The 22601-nt window shown below is 35.5% G+C and overlaps 1 protein-coding gene across 11 annotated transcripts in view; it reads right to left on the minus strand.

Moving 5' to 3' along the window:
- Positions 1-22601, minus strand: part of COL24A1 (collagen type XXIV alpha 1 chain) — a 310376-nt gene that overhangs the window by 267559 nt on the left and 20216 nt on the right. For 7 of the 11 annotated variants that reach the window (XM_074335082.2, XM_088791261.1, XM_019751779.3 and 4 more), the window contains 3 exons: positions 14230-15572; positions 7029-7082; positions 4408-4461 (listed from right to left, as the gene is read on the minus strand). In XM_074335082.2, the coding sequence (XP_074191183.2) occupies positions 4408-4461; positions 7029-7082; positions 14230-15572 (1451 nt within the window). The remainder of the gene's footprint in view (positions 1-4407; positions 4462-7028; positions 7083-14229; positions 15573-22601) is intronic. The other 4 variants (XM_074335085.2, XM_088791264.1, XM_088791262.1 and 1 more) reach the window with 3 other exon arrangements.

Here is a 22601-nt window from a genome sequence, read left to right on the forward strand (position 1 = left end):
TTTCATTTGTAAGAGCCAAAAGACTTTTTTTATTTCATTTCACAAATATCAAATGTGGTGTGGGGGCAGAGCCCCAGAAAGTAGTTTCCAGGCTCTCGGCCTCACATAGACAGGTGCTGGCTCAGGTAGTAAATGGCCATCAACTGTGATTGGATGGCCATCAGCTGTGGCTAGTTGGCCGTCAGCTGTAACCAGTGAGCCATTGGCCACTAATATAACTGCTGTGGCTACGCTAGCAGAGGGAAAAAGAGAGAAGGATGGGGGCTAGCAAGGAGATGGCGGCTGGGCTGGCAAGCGTGGATGGCGGTTTGCGGACAGTGTGGATCCAGCCTCCAGTGAGAGTATAGTGCCGCCAGAGAGAATATAGTGGTATGACTCCCCTACCTATGGCTCCGTGGGTGTTCCTTTTTGGCCTCACCATATCCTGCGTTCTTGTATGGGGAGCGGGAGCAGAGACCCCGCAGGCCTCCCTGCACGACAAATGGCGCAGCGAGCAGGGTATGGTGCCGGCCAAAGCTCTCCAAAGGACGGTGGAGCAGTTTGTGCATGTGAACACCCAGTCTGAGGAAGACCAGGAGGAGCAGCTGCCAGAGAGCTGGACCCCCGTGGAGGGGTGGGAGGATGTGGACGTTTCTCCCACCAGCCCAGGAAAAGCCATGCAGATGATGGAGAGATGGAGCCCCGTGGAGAGGTGGAAAGATGTGGACGGTTCCCCAACCAGCACAGGCCGGAGACAGCGAAGGTCGTTGCAGCCCTGTGGGCCGGGGAAGTTCCTGCTCAGGCAGCCAGGATGCAGGACTTATAGTCCCAGGAGGTAACGCTTGCTGAGTCCTCCGTGGGAGATAAGGGTGAGGTACTGTTTGTTTGGGAACTGTTGTTAGTGGAACTGGGGGATATTTGCGTTTGTCTCTTGACTGGCCGCCATTGAGAATATGTAAGCACCTTGATTGTGAGTTGCTGTTGTTCCAGCAGGGTACCCTGAGAGGCACAGAGAGAGTGGCAGTGCCCTGAGAGCCCTGGCTGAGTCCAGGAAGTCTGGCTGAGCCCTGAAGATACCCTGGCTGTATCCCAGGAAGTCGGGCTGTTCCCAGAGAGAGTGGCAGTGCCCTGAGAGCCCTGGCTGTGTCCAGGAAGTGTGGCTGTGGCAGTGCCCTGAAAGCCCTGGCTGAGTCCAGGAAGTGTGGCTGTGCCCACAGAGAGTGGCAGTGCCATGAGTGCCCTGGCTGTGTCCAGGAAGTGTGGCTGTGCCCACAGAGAGTGGCAGTGCCCTGAGGAACCCTGGCTGTGTCCGGGAAGACAGGTGGTACCCTAAGAAGTCCAGGAAGTCTGGCCGTGCCCAGAAGTACTGGTGGTGCCCTGAGAAACCCTGGCTGTGCCCAGAGAGCCTGGCTGTGTCCAGGATATTGCATTCACCTTCAGGCTCCTCGCACAGGGCCCCTCGCGGAAGACGCTTGTCGCGTAGATTGTGAGGCGAGAGCCTGTAGGGGTGGAGTGTGGGGGCAGAGCCCCAGAAAGAAGTTTCCAGGCTCTCGGCCTCACATAGACAGGTGCTGGCTCAGGTAGTAAATGGCCATCAACTGTGATTGGATGGCCATCAGCTGTGGCTAGTTGGCCATCAGCTGTAACCAGTGAGCCATTGGCCACTAATATAACTGCCGCGGCTACGGAGGAGAGGGAGGAGGGAGAGAGAGAAAGAATGGGGGCTAGCAAGGAGATGGCGGCTGGGCTGGCAAGCGTGGATGGCGGTTTGCGGACAGTGTGGATCCAGCCTCCAGTGAGAGTATAGTGCCGCCAGAGAGAATATAGTGGTATGACTCCCCTACCTATGGCTCCGTGGGTGTTCCTTTTTGGCCTCACCATATCCTGCGTTCTTGTATGGGGAGCGGGAGCAGAGACCCCGCAGGCCTCCCTGCACGACAGTGGTATTCTCAGTAAAAGTTGCATTTTTAATTGGCCCAGTCACCTCAATAAATAGCTCCTCTAAGAAAAGGGAAATATTTTCTTTACTGTCACCTATGTACAAACATTCTATCAGGTACTTCATGTTCCATTATGTGTTGCATTTCCCATTTTCCAGATTTAAACTTGCAATTGCCTTAATTTAAACTTTCCATAGATTCAGGTAACCCACTTTGGAAATGGACAGATGATTTCTTGCGCAAGGGGTAAGATGACATTTTATACAATTTTCTTAGAGGCCAATAATTCTACCTATGTTATTCTTGGTAAATAATTACTGAGAAAAGAAAAATAACTGTAATTGTCTTTATACTCTAAATTCTCTTAATTTAAAAGGAATCGTTTTTCCCTTAAGGAAAACAAATCCTGTAATTACTTATATAAATTTATTGTCAAAACTTGCAATTTACTTTTTTTGCATTGTCTTAAATAAATATTATAAGAGGATTATAAAGTATAAAGCTTAAATATTCTGTTAATCCCAATTACTTTAAAGCACATGCTAAATATCTAGGAAAACTGATTTCAGCAAACTACACACCACAAGATTTATTTGATGCATTTAAGATACAAAGGTAATTTTTATCACCTGTCAATAAATCTAATGGTCTCCAGAACTATGTAGTTAAAACAAATGGTCAGTTTTATTAGCCAAATTATTAAATTAAATATGCATTAAAGATTAATATTCAGGTTTATAAGATTATGTCCCTAAGAGGTCTAATTAGTTGCTTGAAAATTAAAAGTAGGGCTTTTTTAAATCCCTCATGTATGGGTTCATAAAAATATTTTATTCATGAATGATTATAAATATCAAAATTAAGTCCACACTACTACTAAATAGAATATTAAAGAGAAATCTTGAGATTCAAAAATTCACCTCGCCTAGATCATTTTACCCAAGATACATATTCATACTAGTCAATACTGAAAAATACACTGTTTTTAATCTTAGGACAATGATCCTTAGGACATTTTTGTTTGATAACAAACTTCTTCACTTTCTCGAATATTTAATCTGAATCCATATACACCTTGTAAGAAGTCAATTAAATGACTATTTTCCATATTTATTTGTTTGTTTCTTGTGCATGTTTGTATACTACTTGCTGAGTTAGGGGGAGAGGGAGGAGACTGCAAGCCATGGGGAAGTCCCCCGCCTGCTCTGCCTTCCTTCCTGTTATGGAGATGAGGCTGCTCCAGGAATGGAAGGCCTCTGTCACCTCAGCCCAGTGGAGAAACATGAGGTAGCTTTTACAGATACTTTAACCTTTTAAGTATTCCCAAAATCCCCAAATAAAGCTTGAAGGGCTAAGGAATCACAAATTGAAGAGCAAACTTTTAGTTTCTGTAGTAGTCACCTGCCTTTTCTACCACTGCTACACATCCAGTTAAAAGTCTTCTTTTCTCTCTTAGACATTTTTATTGAACTTAAGAAATTGTCGGCAGAGATGGGAAACTTTAGGGAATTTAGGTTTAAATTATCCTAGCTATATGCTTTTCTTATTTCTTAATAATGATGCTGCTACTTATGATATGTTAGCCCCATGTTAAGGATTTAACTCACATTAATTTGCCTTCACTCCAGTCCTATGAGGATGCACTATGATTCTGCCCATTTTATAGAAACCGAAAATGAAGCTTAAAGAGGCTAAGCAAGTAATTTGTTTCTAGTCATACAAATCAGGAGAGCTAAGACTTGAACCCAAATCTCTGACTCCAAAATCTGTGTCCTTAACCCCCACCCTGTATGGTTATGTGCTTACTTCTGAGTGTGATCATTAATAAGCAGAGGAATTATTAATGACCCTAAAAGATTCATGAAGTTATTGGCAACCAAGAATCTATGCTTACCTAATCCCATGTATTAAATCCCATATATATGTAAATATTTTACATATATATAAAATTTATTTATCTCTCCATTCCCACATCTCCTCTCAACCTGGTATATAGCCTTTTTTTTATGCTCATACTACTATCACACTATTATCTATATATGCTTATATATATAGGCTTTCAGGTTAGTTTTTTTCATAAAATATTGATTATCCTATAAAAAGTATCCTCACAGATCTTTTATCAAGTGAAAATAGAGAAATGTGGAGTATTTACACATGAAATGGCCTTCATTAAGGTAATTATTCAAGTCATACTGTGGATATTTCAGAGTTTTCCATATATTGCCATCATATTTTAACAATAAAGACTTTGTAATACCAAAGCAGGCTGTACCTGACTTTCCCACTAACTAGGTAAATCCAAGTGTGGTGAGCTTTCAGAGGAACCTAGGTCTCTGCCAAGCTAAGACAATCCTGTGTGAGGAATCAAAAAGCATGCTCTGGAAATGACAAGAGATCCTCAATTTCCCAAGGTGGGCTTTAAAAGTTAAGGACTTTCTTTAATAATTTCAGGCAAATCATGTGATACTCACTAGAAATCACTCACCTTTGGACCTGGTAATCCAGGTAACCCAGGATTTCCATGTGGCCCTGGTATGCCCTGCAAATGGAAAAAAAAGTCAGATCGTTCTTAGATTAGATCTAGATACAAATAACACATACTGTTTATTACAGCATTCAAATAAATATTACATATTATAATCTCATTAAAATGAATATTACCTTTTTTTTTTTACCAAGTTCTTTATCTTTTCTGAGATCTTGAATATTTTAGTCTTAGAAAAGAGAACTATGTATACTAATTACAAAGCAGAATTGTGGTTTCGATCTTTTGCTTCAAAACATTGCCTCGAAGAGGCATTTACCTCCCTTATTTACCACCCCTATTTCCAGCCGTATTGCTTAGGTAGTGCTACTTCTAAAAGCTATACAGAGTAAGAAGCCTAAAAATAACAGTGTCATTGCTTAGTTACTCTCCTCTCAACACACGCTAACCCTTTCTGCACCTGGGTTTTTGTTTATGGTAGCCTTAAAGACTTACTTCATTTAACCTTGCCCCCTACACCTACCCAAATCATTCTTCAGGTGTCAGCTGAATTCTCAGCTCATTTTTAAATCCTGGATACACCAGCAGAAAGTGATTTATCTTTCCTACTCAGTGCCATAGAAATTGCTGCGTGTAAAATTCATTTGCAATAATTGTATGTTCCCTTGGGACACTTCTTACACTGTTTCTAATCTGTTATTTAAATATTTTATTGCTATTTTAACTACCTTATGACATGTGTTATTTAGTTCCAGGATTATAAATTCATTGAAAGAGATTGTTTTTAATGTTACTAGTGTAGTACTTAGCACATATTAGCTACTCAATGAATTGCTTATCAATTTGAAATCAGCAATTTCTTCTACTTACTGAATAGCTACTATGTGCAAGTCACGGTGTTAAAGCTCTATACTTCTTATTACTAATCCTTATAACACTCCTGCAAAGTAGTTATTTTGTACTCCTTACAAATAAGGAAACCTGTGCTCACACATCACCAAGTAGGGGAGGAAGATCCACCTCCAGAAAGCCTTCTAGTTCTCCAGGTCCCCTATACTCATTTCGGTTTGGTACCCACCTCAGTGCTCTTCAGCCATACCTCTATAGCAACAAATAGCATATAGTTAGTATTTATTTACCTATCTTTTCAATTCTGAATTAATAGAGCCTTGTGTTTTAGAAAGGAATGTCAGCAATGCAAATATTGAAGGTATATCTAGCAAGATTAACACTAAAGAAAAAAGATTAGATTTCATTACATATGTCATTTGTAACTTGCAAAAAACAAATTTGATAAAGTAGATGGAAAAATTTGTGGCAATTAACAAATGAGTTGCTGCTGTAGATATAAAAGCAATGGACATAAACTATTATTTCACAAAGCTCAGTAGCACAAGAGTAAGCCAGGATAATAACTTCAGGAAAAATTAATATCAACAAAACTTTGGGATTTTTAAAAACAGAGATAATTTGTTGGCCATTGCCAAATGTGATAAAATCTAGGGAGAAAAGAAATGTACAACTGCAAGTTTTAAGTTACATAAAATTGAATGAAGATAAAATTAGGAATACAAATGTAATCATTACCCTTGAGGAGAGAAATATTGTTCCTTCCTTAAAGGAAGGAGGATTGGACAAATAAATGAAGAAAAATATGGAAATTAGGGAAAGGGACTGCTGTCCCATGAGGATGCAGGAGATTCAGAAACTGAAGGTCATGCTGTGGGACAACAGCCTTGGTAGTGGAGAGGGAATGCAAGTAGAGCAAAGATGGACTCAGTCCCTGAGAAAAGTAGGACCCAGGGTCTCCTGACAGGGAGGGAAGAGGATGGAACGGTTTTCAGGCTAGAGCTGGAGCCCAGTCAGCATTCATCTTTTGTCTCTTGGGGACATAAGTTTGATGTGAATATGATGTGAACTTCAAGTAATATTTTAGGATGATTTTTTTTATATTGTATATAGGATAAATAAAAACCAGGATAGAAAGTAAGTGGATTACATATGGTATTTGCATTTGTCTTTTTAACGCACAATCTCAATTCTTTTTCTAACTCTTTGAAGAATTTCTGTTAGTAAGTCTACGTTTATTTTTTGGTTTGAAAGAAATTAAACCTAACACAGCAATAAATCGTTTGCTGGGCCTGTGTAATGTGAGAAACTACTGCTGATCTTTAAGGCAGCTTTTTCCCTCAGGACACTTATTATTCTAGTCAATAGCTCCAGTATTTTCCATTATGTAACCCAGGAATGCACTATTTTATGGCAGCCTGCTCCTCTTCATTTCCCAAAGCAAATGAACCCCACTTTGGACTATCAACTACAGATGATATCACTTTATATAACTAAGAATAATATTACAAGTAGCACCGGGACAGCCACTAATCTACAAATTTGATAATCGTTCTTGGGCATGTTCACAGAGAATGCTTTGGCTGGGTGTTTATACTCAAATAAACAGTCTGCACGTGTTCCTAAGTTTCTCTTGAATTGGCAAAGGTACGGCTAAGTTTGACGATCCAGGCAGGTTTCCAAAGGAAGTACATACTGTACAATACTAGGAAAAATGTACTGGAAAGTTACCAATTCTAACAGCAAGTGGGAAACGGAGCCCATTTACTCACCCGTGGACCTCTCTTTCCTGACGGACCTGGTATACCTGCTGGACCAGGTGGGCCCTTGGAAAACAAATGCCAAGATATTAGGCATGATAACAGACACATCTTTTCTCACAAGCATTATTAAGATTCTCACCGCAAAGATCTTTTTCAGTACCCAGTTACCAGCTTTTAAAGTAACATGAATCCCCTCATCCTAATCAGCAGGGGTGAGAGTTGAAACTCAAGTGTCCTCTTTTATCTGGCCAGAAAATGGCAGCAGAAGTCTATGACTTATGGTTACAGGCACTGTATCTGGTTTTTACAGGGACTGTAACTAGTAGTTTTGTGGGTGATTTTTACTTAAATTTACTTTTACTGCTAAAGGAGGAATTCAATTTAGGCTTTGGAGACCAACAATGAGAGGGTTTTTTTTTGTTTGTTTTTTTTCAAACACATTTCAGAAGAAGACCTGCCTTAAAAAATTAAAGCACTGATCATTTTATATTCCTTTAAAAAAATGTATACGAAGAATCTGCGTAATGTGTTAAACTGTTATAATGAGATCCTTCTAGTACATTCAGTAATAAAATCTGCCTTATACAAAATGCAGCATACCGGGAGGTCACGAGTAGAGTTAAATGGTTTGAAAGCAAAAACTGATCAATTTTTAAAATGTTCTGAGTTCTTTAAATGTTACTTATAAAATATATCAAGTAAGAAATAGGAAACAACTTCTTTGCTTCCTCATATAATGTCTTAGGTCATCTTTTTTACTTTAACAATCAATTGTGAAAGAATAAATGCTCATTTGGGATACGGTCAGTACATATTCATTCATTCATCTATCTGTTCATTCACTTCATTGTTAGTGAGCACTCTGCTGATATGGCATTTTCTTCATGTCTGCAGAGCATACACATATTTCATTTTATAAATATTTATTCATTATCGCAGTAAAAATAGTATGAAGTTTGAAATTAGATATATCGAGGTTAAAATACTAGCTCTACCATTAGCAAGTAGAAAGACCTAATGAGCCTCACTTTTCTGTAGCGTTTTTTTTTTTTTTTTTAATTTTCTCCTTTATTGCTATTACATTCATTTTGCAGTTTTCTAGTGCTCTTTATATATTTCAAAGTGTCCATTTCCTTTTAATTTTATTTTTCCCTTCTCTTGCCCACTAACTTGATAAAAACCTTTAATGCATCAGTATTTCATACTATTGAGAGAGAAATACTATTTCTACTCAACCCCAAACTCAGGGAATTCTCCTTCCTGAGCCATTCAAATGTTTTAGCTGCTATTATTATATCACTAGCTTCCATCAAAAATTGATTATCACTTATTTAAAAAAATTGAAATTAGTTCCAGTTCTGCTGGTATAATCAGAAGTTAACAGCTGTTGATTTAAATTGATGTCCCAAAAAATAAAAAATAAAAGTGAAAAACTAAATGGAAAATTAAGACAAACGTGTACTTTGGTTTATTGCCCTATCACACTACTTTGTGACAAAAGAAAACACTATTCCATTCACATTGAAGAGGCATTTAACATCACAGTTCAGACCACAGCTACTGGGGAAGATAAAGTATATTTCTGCTGTGATTAAAATACTTGGGTTGTTTAATAAGAACTAAATAAAAATCAATTTTAATTTGTCTTCACAATTTTGCCTTTCCAAATCTTCGATAACAGGTTATTAATAAGCATTTTCTAGAAACTACAGTGGGAAACTAAGTTTATATGGCATGACTTTTATAAGGAGAATAAATTATTTTCTATAAATAAATAATTTTTCTATAAATTATTTTCTATAAAAAATTAAGAACTAGCAAAAGCACTTTAACTTTCAGATTATTGACTATTAAGAGAAAGTACAATTCAATTAAAATAGCAATGGTTTTGTAATCATTCAATCTAGATTCAAATCATGCCTCAGCTATTTACTAGCTAAATGATCTTGGACAAGTTACTCTTTCTTAGCTTTAGTTTCCTCACCTTTAAAATACTGATGGCAAAAATCTACATTTCAGGGTTACTGTGAGCATTAAAGATATTGTATACAAAATACCTGTGACTCTTTCTGATATATAGTAGTTAACTAGTAAACTATAGAGTATTTAATTTTTAAAGATATGCATGGGCACAGCAAGTACTCAATATTAGTTATAACATTATTACTAGGTAATAGATAGACTAAGGCAAATGTATTCAGTAGATCAATACATCTAAGAGATAGTAATGCCTGGTCAATTAATCTTAGAAGTCCTGCATCTAAACTACCCTTTTTTAATCATTCACTCATTCATCACTCACTCATTCAATAAACATTAGTAAGCCTCAAGTGCTCCTGGAGTTTACAGTCTAGAAAAAAAGACACACATTAACAAACAAACACATAATTATACATTTTACTTAGTGATATGAAGAAGAAACAAGCAATCAAGAGAGAGATTAACATAGTACACCTAATTTATATTGTATCAGACAAGGCTTCTCTGAGGAAGTGTTAAAGTTAGACCTAAAAAATGGATAGGAGTTAGAAAAGAGAAAATAAAATTCCATAAAATAGGAATAAAATGAATGAGGGCATGAGTAAAGCAAAATAAAACAAACGAAAAAAACATAGTCTTACTGAAGAACTAAAAGAAAGCTAAGAGTGGAACGAGATGAGGTAAGCAGGGGTCAGCTCATGTGATCACAGAGGTCCTGATAAAGAGTTTTCAGTTTATTCTTTATTCTTTACAGTGCTTTATTTTTCAGCCACTGAAGAGTTTAAGCAGACAAATGACATGATCTGCTTTATGTTTTAAAAAAGATAACTAGAGGATTTACATAAAAGATGGCAGAAAGAACATTTTTTAAACTACCCTTCCTCCCTCAAAACCAACATAAAACACCAAAAGAAGAAAACATCATCTCCAATGAAACAAGGAAAGAACCACAACCACAAACCACAAAATATGAAGATTATCTTCCAAATGCTGAGAAACTTTGGAGTAAGAAAAGATGTTGAGAGATGACAAAACACAAACAAAAAACCTCTTCAGACCTCAAACCTTGGACAGGCTACAGATATCTAAAAGTATTATTAGTCCTGAAATTTCATTGCAACGATCCTTTGACTACAACAACACAGTTTAAGGGAATGGGAAAGCCACAGGAGATGTTATTCATGACTCAGTAAAGACCCAGTTCCAAACAGCCAAGAGTAAGGAAGGTAGAGCTGACCAGGACGAACCCATCCTTTTTATGATCTACAATCAAATTTCCTAACCTCAGGCAATTTCTAGTGGTGAGAGGGGGTAAAAGACAAGAGCAGAAGTCATCATACCATTTCTCAGAGAGCCTGTGACATATAGCCCTTCACAACAAACTGTACATAAAAATGAAAGGAGAACTGTCTCTGGGTAGAGGACAAAATAAATATGGTAAGATGGTGTTTAAGGCAGCAATCTGAATTGGAATCTGTGTATCATTCCATCTTACTTCCCTTTGCCTCTACCTATATGACTCTAAAACAAATAGCGGCCCAGAGAGAGTTGTCTTTATTTACAAAATGAGTAATAATGAGAAAGAAACCAGCAAGGGACCTATACGTAGATACTGAGGAGAGGGAGAAGTGTGAGGACAAAGACATAAATTAAAAGTAGATGAAAATCATTTATAAAAGGAATGACTCTATGCAAAAGAGAAAAACAGTTGTCATAGAGTCCACTGTAGATTCAAAGGATTTCAAAATGCCAATTTTCTATAAAAAGAGAACTCAAAGAAGAGTTACAAGATATAAAAATAACAATCAAGGCAATGAAATGTGAACCAGAAGAGCTTAAGATATGAAACTGCCCAAAAGAAACCATTATAGATGAAAGTCATGTCAGAAGCAATGAATACTGAGTAAATACAACTGAAAAATCAATAAAGGGAAAAGGGTGTAGAATAACTGAATTCACACAAAATGAAATGGGAAAAAGAGAAATCAGATAGACATGATTGTAGATAAGACAATGAATACTACCATCACAAAGGACATTCAACATATGCGTACTGGTGTGCCTGAAGAAGACTATTAAAATATGGAAAAGCAAAACACTTGAGAATAAAAAGGGAGACTTTTCTATAATAAAATAAAAATAATCTTTAGATCAAAAGAGTACCAGAAAACGCTGATACAGAACATAATAGGTTTAATGAACTTCAAAGATAACAAAAGAATTGCATGAGGATACAGAGGGAAAAACAATCACCAACAAGTAGGAAAAAATCAGGGTGCCCTTAGCCTTTCCACAGTAACATCCACTTTGAGAAGCAGTGGAGCAATCCCTACAAAGTTCATTTCACCAGCATTCACCCTCCTGCCTAGCTTTCTAAATCTACTTTTAGTCTCCTTCACTACGCTGAAGTAGGATTCTCAAAGTTGAACAATGACTTTCCCATCAGAAGATCCAATGGATTCCTCCACTCTTCCGCAGTTCTTATCCGCTTTGACCTCTCTGTAGCTCTTGGTACTGCTGATCAATTTCTTCTCAAAACTCTCTTCTTTCGCTTTTGTGATAGTACATTATATTCTTCTCGCCCATCTCTCTGACTATCCCATCACATTTCTGCTTTTTTTCTTCTATAACCCCAAGGCAAACATTCCCCATGATTTGACTCTTGACCCAGTGCCAAACTCCTTCCCTTGAAAATTATCCAACACTATAGTTCAACTATAATGATAGGAAGACTGCTAAAATCTATTTCCCCTACCATGACCCTCTTTTCACTTCAGCTTCTCCAATTTTTCCAACAACTAGCTTACTGAATTGCCAACAGTACCTTAAATGTTTTAACTTAGTTTCCTCTCCTAAAATCAACTTTTTTCCTTAATTATTGTTTTTAGTTACGGTATCAGAATTCTCTCAATCCACAGGCTTAAAATTTGAGTTGACTGATTCTCTCTTTTTTCTTTTTCTTTTTGGTTGTTGTTGTTCGGTCTCTAGGTCCAATCACTTTTTTAGTTCTACAAAAGCTTTCTTGAAAATATCTCTTGCACCCTACTTTTCCTTTGCATTTTCACTGCTGGCATCCTATATAATGTTCTAGTCTGGTAACATCAAGATAACAGGAATTACCTATCTGGGCACTGCTAGCAGACTGAATTCCCTATTAATATGTCTGCTTACAAAATTCCCCATTGAAAACAATATAAAGTTAGAACTATCAATTTGACAATTACACATAAGACTCTCTACAACCCAACATCTAGCTTGGGTCTTAAATTTGTCTAACATTATTCAGCCTAACATCGTGGAAGAGTTTGAGATTTAGAGGCAGAAAACCTGGCTCAAAGTCCTGGCTCTATCTTTTATTAGTGATGTGGTTATGGGCAAGTATATTAACTTCTCTGGAGTTCAATTTCTTCACCTGAAAAAACGAGGATAATAATGCCTACCTTACAAAGTTCTTTTAAGATAAGGTAAAGAATGTAAAAGGCATGGTAGAGTGTCTGGCACAAGGTAGAAATTCAGTAAATGATAGCTATTGTACTGTTTTTCCTGTATAAAAAATATACCACTTCTTTTCACCTACCAAAATCATATCCATTCTTTGAGGCCTAAGTTATAACTAACTTTGGCTACAAGACCCTATCCCAAACAGCTCAGCCTTAGTGATTTTTCATAGAGGTCTCAAAAAACATTTTTCTTACCTTTGAACATTTGTAACTCATACACTTAGTCTGTATCTCTCAGTGGCATGTATCTTACTTTACAATGAGATATAGTTATAAATGTACTTCATGTATCCTCACTATTAAAATGTAAGCTCCTTCTGAGCAATGACTATGTTACACAGACTCTGTGTTCTTGCCTTTCCCATAACAGAGACTGAGTTAAGTATCTGTTGAACATTACTGTTTCACCTACCAATGTTGAAATGACTATTTTTGGTTTTATAGAAGAGACTAATGTCATCTCATCTTACTGACTTTTTCTGAAGAAAGTCAATAGTTTCCATAACTATTTGTTAATATGACCTAGCAGTTGCTCAGCTTTATTACTACTATGTTGATAATTAATTGTCATAGCTGAAAAGAGTTTATTTCACTATAATATATTCTTCAGATTTTATTTTAAAATCTTTAAACATTCACTCTAATAAAAGTCGCTCAATACCTAACAAATCCCTTAGAGTAATAACCACAAAAGAAACATAAACTAAGCAAGTCGCATCATCTTCTCTCATTTTACATTCTATGGTTTCTGGAACTAAACCAATGACATAAATTTTATTTTCATCAAATACTTTAAGCTATATTTGAGCTTTGTTGCAATTTAAAAAATTAATTTCTAAAGACATATAGGTTAATTATTTAAGTTACACAAATATGAAAAGCAATATTGTTTCATGTCATTTTAAATAGCTTTGAATGTTTTTTTTTTCAAATGTTCATCTGTAATTGCACCTACACAACAAAAGAATTTAACAGCTCAAAAAATTAGTCTATTGTCTCACAGTTTTGCTTATACATTATTAAATAAGTGACTTGGCTGCATTTTCCATTGAATGGACTGATGGGTAATTTTTGTATTAGGTAGATGGAGCTTTTATTAATCCATAAATGTAAACTGGCTGTATCATTAAAGATTAAATGAAATATGTTACTCTTCATGGATATTAAAATATTTCATTTAGGATGATAATGTAAGGGTTTGCTTTTTCCCAATGATTCCCTACAAAATAATCTTCATCTAAAATAAATTTTGTACTCTACCTTAATTCATTTCATACTATTATGCTGAAAGGCTATTTAACTGATGTATGTAATGTATTTTTATTTAGTCTACCATAACTTTTATATCCTCTTAACATGACTATGCATTAGCTTATGTTTGTTTGTTTGTTTTAATGAAGAATGCTGATCTATATTTAGCAGTTGAATTCCTGGTTGAATTTCAACTGAACAAGAAAATCTTATAGCTTACTCACCACTTTACCAGAATTAAGTAACCTTTTCAGCCTGCCAATAAAAACAAACTAAGGGGGAAAAAAATGAAGTACAACATTTGAGCCAGGATTGCATTTTGGTTGGATGTGTTATAGCAACCATAAATTCAATCACTGTTGCCAGGATACATTTCTGAGATAGATCTAATCTGTTCTGTGTTGTTCAACCCAGAGACGTCTTTTTGAAATGTATGGTAAGTTAATGCATTAAGACATATTTAAAAAACAACAACTTACGGGAGGTCCAGTGTCCCCTTTTGGCCCTCTCAGATTCTCCATATCGAGCACTGTATTAAGATCCTCATAATAATAATAATAATCATAAAGTTCAGTTTCATAGCTATTTTCGATGGGATAAGTAGCATCAGGGTCAAATTCACCCTCCTTCCTTAGACCAAGGTGATTATCCACAGACGGCTCATCTGTCACTCTGTATAAGGTGGTATTTAAAATCTGTTGCAGTTCCATGAGTTCGTTAGTGTGTAGATTTGCTCTGATAGCCTTCTTGAGATTAGTAACTGTATCCTGTTTTATATGTGGAAGAATAGATGACACCTTCTTAAACAGTGACAGACCAGTTACTCTATCATTACATTGCGTTATATTGCTGGACACATTTAAGAGAGAACTAAATTTCTCCTTTCTGTCTGTTCTTGCATCACCAAGGAGATGATGGCTCATTGACAGGCTTAAATTTGTCTGAGTAGGTTCCTCAGTGCTTATTTCTTTGTCCTGAATCCCATGGCTCACAAGATCCACAGCAGAGCCATTCCCTGAAGGAAGAGAAGTTAACAGAGGTCTTGATAGCTGGTGTTCTTCTTTAGGCATTATGGAAGATGCATTATTTGGCACGTTTTTGCCTTCAGTAAGAGTGTCCTCTGACAGTACTTGTTCACCAAATCGTTTGGGTAATGCAAAGTCTGTCGATATCTTAGCGGGTCTGATAGTTGTATGAAGAAGGCTTGTCCCAGGGTGACATTCCTGTTTCACGTATCTGCAATAGTCTGCAGATGCTTCTGCAGAAGGAATAATATCCAACTGACATACTATTCCTTCAAAATGGACAGAATTATTATTCATACTTCCTACCGTAAACACACTGTTAGAATCAAAGGTCTGAACTTCCGAAAGAGTCTCTCTGCTAAAATATTTCTTTCCACACTCAACAAACATTGAGACAACTTGGTTCCTAATAGTAATGGCAAGGGAATGCCATTGCTCATCATGAACACTGTAGTTGAAAAATACAGACTGCTTTCCTCCAAGGTATACCACTACCTTTTTAGGTAATAATTGTACTCCTAATTGCAGTCTATTTTTATTTCTAATGCTGAAGAGAAACGCATTGTTTACTTTATGTGACTGTAACCCAATTAATATTGTAAATGGCTGTTCTAAGTTGACGGGTAAAATTTTCATGAGAGGTGACTCAATATAAGCATCATTTGTTAAAATGACACCTGATTCTGTTACATGGACCCCCTGAGGTAATGGTGTAGATGATGATGGTACAGCAGTCACTGATGATGAGTGTCTTACATCTTTGCCTCCAAGGCCTAGTTGATGAAGAATATCTATGCCTGGAAATTAAAAGAGAGAGAAAGAGAAAGAGAGAAAGAATCTTACTCTTATGCATTCATGTGTTCATATAAATGTTTGAGTATGAGAAAATTTTCCTTGCTGGTATCAATAGTAATCCCTAAAATAAGCAACCTCTATCAATAACTAATTTCTAGGTAATGAGAGATACAGAGAGGGAGAATAAAATGCCATACTCAATAATTTGAAAAGACACAGGCAAACATGTACACACACACACACACACACACACACACACACACACACACACACCGCTATCCCTAAACCCAAATTTAATAAATGTTCTCTCATTTTCCCCCATCAATAGGAATCTTATTTATTACACCAATGAATATATGTATATATATATTTTTTTTTCAAAGATTCCCAGATGTTATTTACTTCTTTAATTTAGAACTTAAAATTTTATCATTTCTATGTTAAATAGAAACAAGGGACATACTTACAAAAAGACATTTGTAATTTGGAAACTATTTTAAAAATTAAATTCACACAATCCTTTAAACTATAATTTTTCAGGCTGTTTCCCTTCTAGTCTTCTGGAAATCTACAAGCCATGTAACAGCTCTCCCTATGGCTAATATCATAAGTGTATTCTACACATAAAGCACTCAGTCACCTTGATATAATATCCTCTGGTCAAAAGAACTTAAATTCTTGTTGCTTGTGATCACCATTCTTTTTCTCTCCCATCCAAGTTTCACTCTCTTCCATTTTTCTCAGTCCTCCACAGCAATTTTTATACAAATAATATGTAGACTCTTTTATCAATATTTATTATATAATATAGATTTTTACATAATACAGATTTTATATAATTATGGATTTTTCTGGTTTATTTTTATTGTAATGTTACTGATAGTGTATTGCTCATCTCCCTTACCCAATTATAAACTCTTGTAACATGGAGTCTATGTCTGATTCATTACTGGACATCTACTATACCTGCCTTGCCAATAGTTCTATAATTTCTGAATAAATGAATTTGCCCCACCAGAATCTAAACAGATATCACATTTATCTCTAGAGTCCTATAAAATTAAATGCCATTTATAAAGAATGATAAATCCTTTCTTAAAGATATATAACAGTTTACCCATATAATCTTTATGATTCTTTGAGTTATAAATCTCCCACCTGTATCTTTGTACATACATAATCATTTCCAACAAGAAATGTCAAAGAATTGCTAATTCATAACTAAGATAAGAAAAATAAGTTTTTAAAGATTAACCAGGAACATGAGCCAGGAACATCGCCTTTGTTTTCCTTTTAGAGGAAATTAGTAGACATTTAATAATTCGTGTTTATTAAAAACAGCAAACATAATGGCAAATATCACAGCCAAGTCTGACAACTACCAGGGGTGCCAAACAAATGTATGCACAGTTTAAGGGATGTTATCTATGCATTACTTTTCGAAGTAGAATTGAATTATGGTAGCAATGTGTAGTATGACGTTCACTCAAAAGATGGCATTAATCAAATGAATGCTATCATCACCATGCAACAGGCAACATAAAGAAAATGGTGGAAGCATGGTTGTGTTTCAAGGAGTGCAAGACCATTTTGAAGTGGTATTTGAAATTTGAGAACGTTGTGGAAGTACAACAACAATGGAGGCATGAGAATGCAACAGAACCTCCAACACGCCTAACAATTGCACACATTCATGGTAAGTTTGAGACACATGGCACTTTGTGTGATGTGCACAAGGGAAGATCCGGGAGGCCTCGCACAGCAATGAGTCCTGCTTCTTCTGCTGTGGTGCTGGAACAGTTTACACGCTCGCCACGGAAGTCTACCAAACAATGTTCGCTGCAATCAGAAGTGCCTGGACGCTGATGGTAACCACTTTGAGCACCTCTTGTAACTGCAGAAATCAAATGTGACTTGTATTCATCTTTTGTGATCGGTATATATTGAGTGTTACAATTTTAACACATTTTCTTCTGTTCTTAAAATGTGTATACATATTTTTGGCACGCTCTGTATATACAATAGTGAAATAATTACTGAATATCGTTCTTGCATAATCTAGCAATCAAAATGTTTTCACATTAGAGAGCTTTACAAAACATACACATTTTATTTTAAGGTTAGAACAACCATCAAATGACGGTTGTTTATAAAGTAGTTGTAATTTAATAATACTTTTAAATGTTATAATTGTACTTAAGACACCATGATCAATGTTTAAGATATTGTGTGACAGTGTCTCTCAAATTTTTCCACCAAAATATTCCTTACAGCAGTTTAGAATTATATGCTTCTCCAGGGATTTGGGGGAATATTTAAAAGAGGCCCCATTAAAAACACACAAAAAATCTCTGACCTCATGTTTCATAATTATAATTTATGAAAAATTTTCATTTTACTCCATAATATGGCTATGTTTATTTTAACATAATACATGAATTACCAGTTAAAACAGTTATCTATTCCCATCCCCAATCTTCAATGTAAATTTACACTCCTGAAATACATACCATGCTTACTCTGTGTACTCTTGCCCAATGCTACCTGCCTCTAAGAATATGCATATCTCAATCTGAGAAGTAAACTGTGGAAGAAACACTGCTGCTGGGAAAATCATAATGCTTAATGTGTATATAATCATAAAGCATGTAAAAGTTATTCTATGATGTCAGACAGGTAAATCTTACACAAAGGAAGAGTCACACGTATGTAGTATGATACCAAGGGCTGCTCTTTGCCCAAAGAAAGGCTTTCCTTGCATTTAATAACCTCTGCTACATACTTCCCAAATTTCTGATTCTATTAAAAGGGAATATTATTGGAAAATGCATTATTTTAAAACCTTATAATATATATATGTGTTTTCAATATTTATATGTGTGTACATATATACAAATATATACACATATTTACTATTCAATTTATTAGTCAATAAATTTCCTGTTATTGGACCACCTTTGCATTCCTAAAATAAAATTTACTTGATGGCTGTATGTTATTCATTTGACATCTTACTGGATTCTTGAAGAATAACTCGTGAAGAATCACTGCATCAAGATTTATGAGCTAACACTGGTCTGTGGTTTTTCTCTTATTGCACTATCTTTATCAGATTATAATATTGAAGTTTGTTTTCTATGGTATAGAATAGTCGAAATACCTTTAGAATTGGCTTTTTCCTCAAAAGTTAGGTAAACCTCAACTGTAAATCAAAGTTACCATGTTGGTTTTTCATTGATAGGTCTTCCTTCACTTTCTTAATCTCTTTTACGTTCATTGATTTATTCTAATTTTCAACTACATCTTGAATAAATTTTCAAAATTTACATTTTTCTATGAAATAATAACTTTCTTCTAGGCTTTCAAATATATTATCCAGAGATCTTCATGTAACATCCCCTTAAAATTCTTTTGGTTTTCCTGTTTCTGGGGTTCTGTATGTAATTTTCCAATTTTTAATATTTTGCTATATTTGTTCTTAAGTCAGTCAGTCTCATTGTTAGTCATTTCAAAAGGATAGCCTTTGGATATTTTTATCCTATTTTTGTCAGTTTTATATATCATGAGTTAATTTATACATTTATATTCATTAATTATCTTATCCTATTTTCTTTTGTTTTATTTTATTCTTTTTCTAATTTCTGAAGATGAGCACTTTAGTTCTTTATTTATAGCATTGAGCTATAAATTTTCTGAGTATGGCTTTAGCTGTAGCCCATAGATTTTGACATGTGGTATGGTCATTTTTGTTTTTTATCTAAAAACTACAAAAATTTTACTTGTATTTTCCCATACACCCAAATGATTTAATAAAACAATTAAAAATTACCAGTTAGAAAGTTGTTTTGTTTGTTTGTTTTCTGGTTTTGTTATTAAAATCTAACTTAATGGCATTGTGATAAGAGAATCATGTCTAATCTGCACTTATTTTTGAAACTTAGCTTAATAAATGGTCAGTTTTCAACAGTGTTTGATAAGCATTTGCAAAGGTGTTTCAAGGTACATAATTTACAGTCAGCTGAACCTCACTGTTTGCTATTTATATCCTGTATACCCTTGTTTATTTTATACAATTAATCTGTCATGAACTAAGAGGTAAAGAAAGTTGCTTACCACTAGTATGTTTGTTTGGCCTTTTGTCTCATGTGGTCTTAGCTTTATGAATATTGATGTTATAGTTATTATGCATCTATAGTCATAATATTCATATAGTCATTGGATATTGCTCTTCTTCAAATTATAAAAGAACTTCTATATGTGGTTTATAATTTTTGGGGGTATAATTTCTATCTTATCTGGTATTAAGACTTAAGCCCCCTTTCCCCAACTTTCTTTGTTTGCATTTGTCAGATATACCTATGCCCAGAATATACCTTTTATTTTCATCTACTTTGAAACACTGTGTTTTAGGTAAAGAGGAAAGAGTTTGATTTCTTTCGTGATCAAATCTAAAAATATTTTTATTCAAATATCAAAATTAATTCTATGTACATTTATTGATGTGATGTTTTTCTTAATCTGTCATTTTACTTTATGCTTCCCATTTTAATTTTTATAAGTCTTACATGGTGTGCTTTTTTCTTCTTGCTTTGTTTTTGTATGTAGTTCTTTTAAGATTTAGAGAGGTCTGTATTTTTATTATAAGGGTTACCATTAAAATTATAAATGTATACAATATCCCTAAACATCTTTACTTGGATATATCTCTTACTTCTTTCCTATAGATATTTCCTTTTCCTATTCTCCCTTTTCGCCCTTTCCCTCACCATTTAATTTTATTAGTCAGCAGGATTAACTTTCATAGCATTTACCTTTTTATTATTAAATGTCTTTAAAGTATTTTTTATTGAACTTATCAGCTTTAAATAATATTAATTCCCAGCTTCTATGTATGAGCTAATCAGCAAATTAAATCGACTTCTTTTTTTCCCTCTTCTGCCATTTTTTGGGGTTGTACCATTCCTACATTGTGAGTTCCTATGGCATTTATATTCTGTTCTGTTCCCACATTGTCTTCTGATAAACAGAGCCAGTCTTTTGTAGTCGTTTTCTCAGCTATTTCCTCTTTGCTGATGTTTATCCTCTATTAGTTTCCTCAAGAACGGTTTATGGGAACATTTCCTGAGTGTTTGACTTTTTAGAATGGTTTGTTAGTAGGATCTTGCCTTAAGTTTCATTGGATATAAATTCGTTGCTGATATTTTCTTTCCTTGAATATCTTGTGGATATGGTTCCACCATCCTTAGGTGTTCGATATTAGGATAGAAAAATCTGAAATCAGGTAATTTTTCTGGGGTCATTGTATGTGACTTGATTTTATTTACCACTATGCCCAAAAGAATTGTTCTTTACCTTTGAAGTGCAGTGAAATATTAGGATATGCCTTCATTTTGACCATTCTGGATAAATGTTTCCAGGTACATAGTATGCCTATTTGTTGTACAGATTCAAGTTTATTTATTTTTTCACTTCCGCAAAGTTTTGATGAATTATAACCGTTGAATATTTGTTCTATTTTATAGTTTTGTTTTTTTCTTCAAAAATTCTTTTTATGAGTATGTTGAATCTCCACTGCTGTCTTCTATAATTTCTCAGTAATCTTTTGAAGTATGCTCTTTATCTTCAGTCTGTTTGTTTGATTTCTTTCATTTCTATCTTTCTTGTGTTTCCTACAGTGTCTAATTTCTCTTTGTGCTTCTTCTAATTTCATTTTGCTTTATAAAAAGGTATTTTTCCTGTGACTTATTTTTTGAGTTCTATAAGGTCACAATTCATATCCTCTTAATGTCTTGCCATCTCTTCCTTTTTCTGTGTTCTTGTGTTTGTGTGTATGATCTCCCTTCATAGAGGTGATGTTTTTATGTGTGCATTCTTATTTTTGCTGCTTTTGTCTACATTTGACCTTATTGTCACTTTCTATTTATTCTGTGCCAACTGCTTGTAGTTACTTATTATTTCGTACTGCAGCAATTTATAGAAGGATGCTGGGGTAGAAGACAGAGGGCCATGTCTTACAAATCTCAAAACCCATAGGCTGTGTTTCAGCGTTAACCAGTTTCCTTCTCCAATGGCTCCTTGATATATCCTCACCTTCTTCTCTGAACCAAACTGAGTCCAGAAAGACTTGTATGCCAGCCCAGCTCACAACTCCTCACTCTCCTTCTGGTAAATCTATTCCTGTTGCTTAAGAATAAATCCTTCACCTCAGGAAATAGAGTTGTCCATGTTCCAAAATCTGTCCCCACCGAGCCACTTAGCCATTACCTGTGCTTTTTTCTTGTCCTTCCTTCTGGGCAGCTTCTATCCTCCCCAGATCCTGTAGCACTTGTTTTGTACAAAGGCTAAAGATTAAGTACTTCAGGGTGTACTGTCACCTTTAGGAAGCTTGGTTTTGTTGGTGCTTTCTGAAATCTTACTATTGACTTTACTCCATATGGCATCTGTTTTTCTCAGCATATTTTGGGAGTTTGCAGGTTATATTAGTCCCCTCGTTTTTCTGAAAATGGAGTTTCCAGGTTTATTATTTCATTCCCCTTGTTTCTTTGGTATGATATCCATAAACAGTAATGGGAAGATAATATTTCATGGTTTCAAGTTTATTCTTAAAGTCTATACCCGTTTTACAGATGAAGAATCTAAGGCCCAGAGATTAAATAACTTGGTCAACGTCACACAGCTAATAAATGGTAGAAATGGATATGAGCCCAATCAGCCTGACTTCAAAGTCTACAATCTTTGTCCTGCCATACTGCCTCACAGCCACTGTTTTCCCCACACCACCGCACATCTCCCTTGGGAAGCTTCCCTAATTAACCATGGCAGGCCTATTTTCCTCCCACAGAAACTTCACAGTGGGGAATACTCTCTAGTTAGCCACAAGAGTTGGTACTGGAGGTGAAATCTAATTGTGATTCTAATTTTAAGCTTTTTATATGTGAATATGCTTAGTGAATGCTTTGAGCAGATGTTGACAGAAGAGAGAATAAAGAACTATTAAGGCTAGAAGGCACAGATGAGAGGGGTGGGGAGAA

This window comes from Rhinolophus sinicus, chromosome 14, assembly GCF_057876585.1.
Source record: "Rhinolophus sinicus isolate RSI-liver-muscle chromosome 14, RSI-T2T, whole genome shotgun sequence".
In the NCBI taxonomy this organism is placed as follows: Eukaryota; Metazoa; Chordata; class Mammalia; order Chiroptera; family Rhinolophidae; genus Rhinolophus; species Rhinolophus sinicus.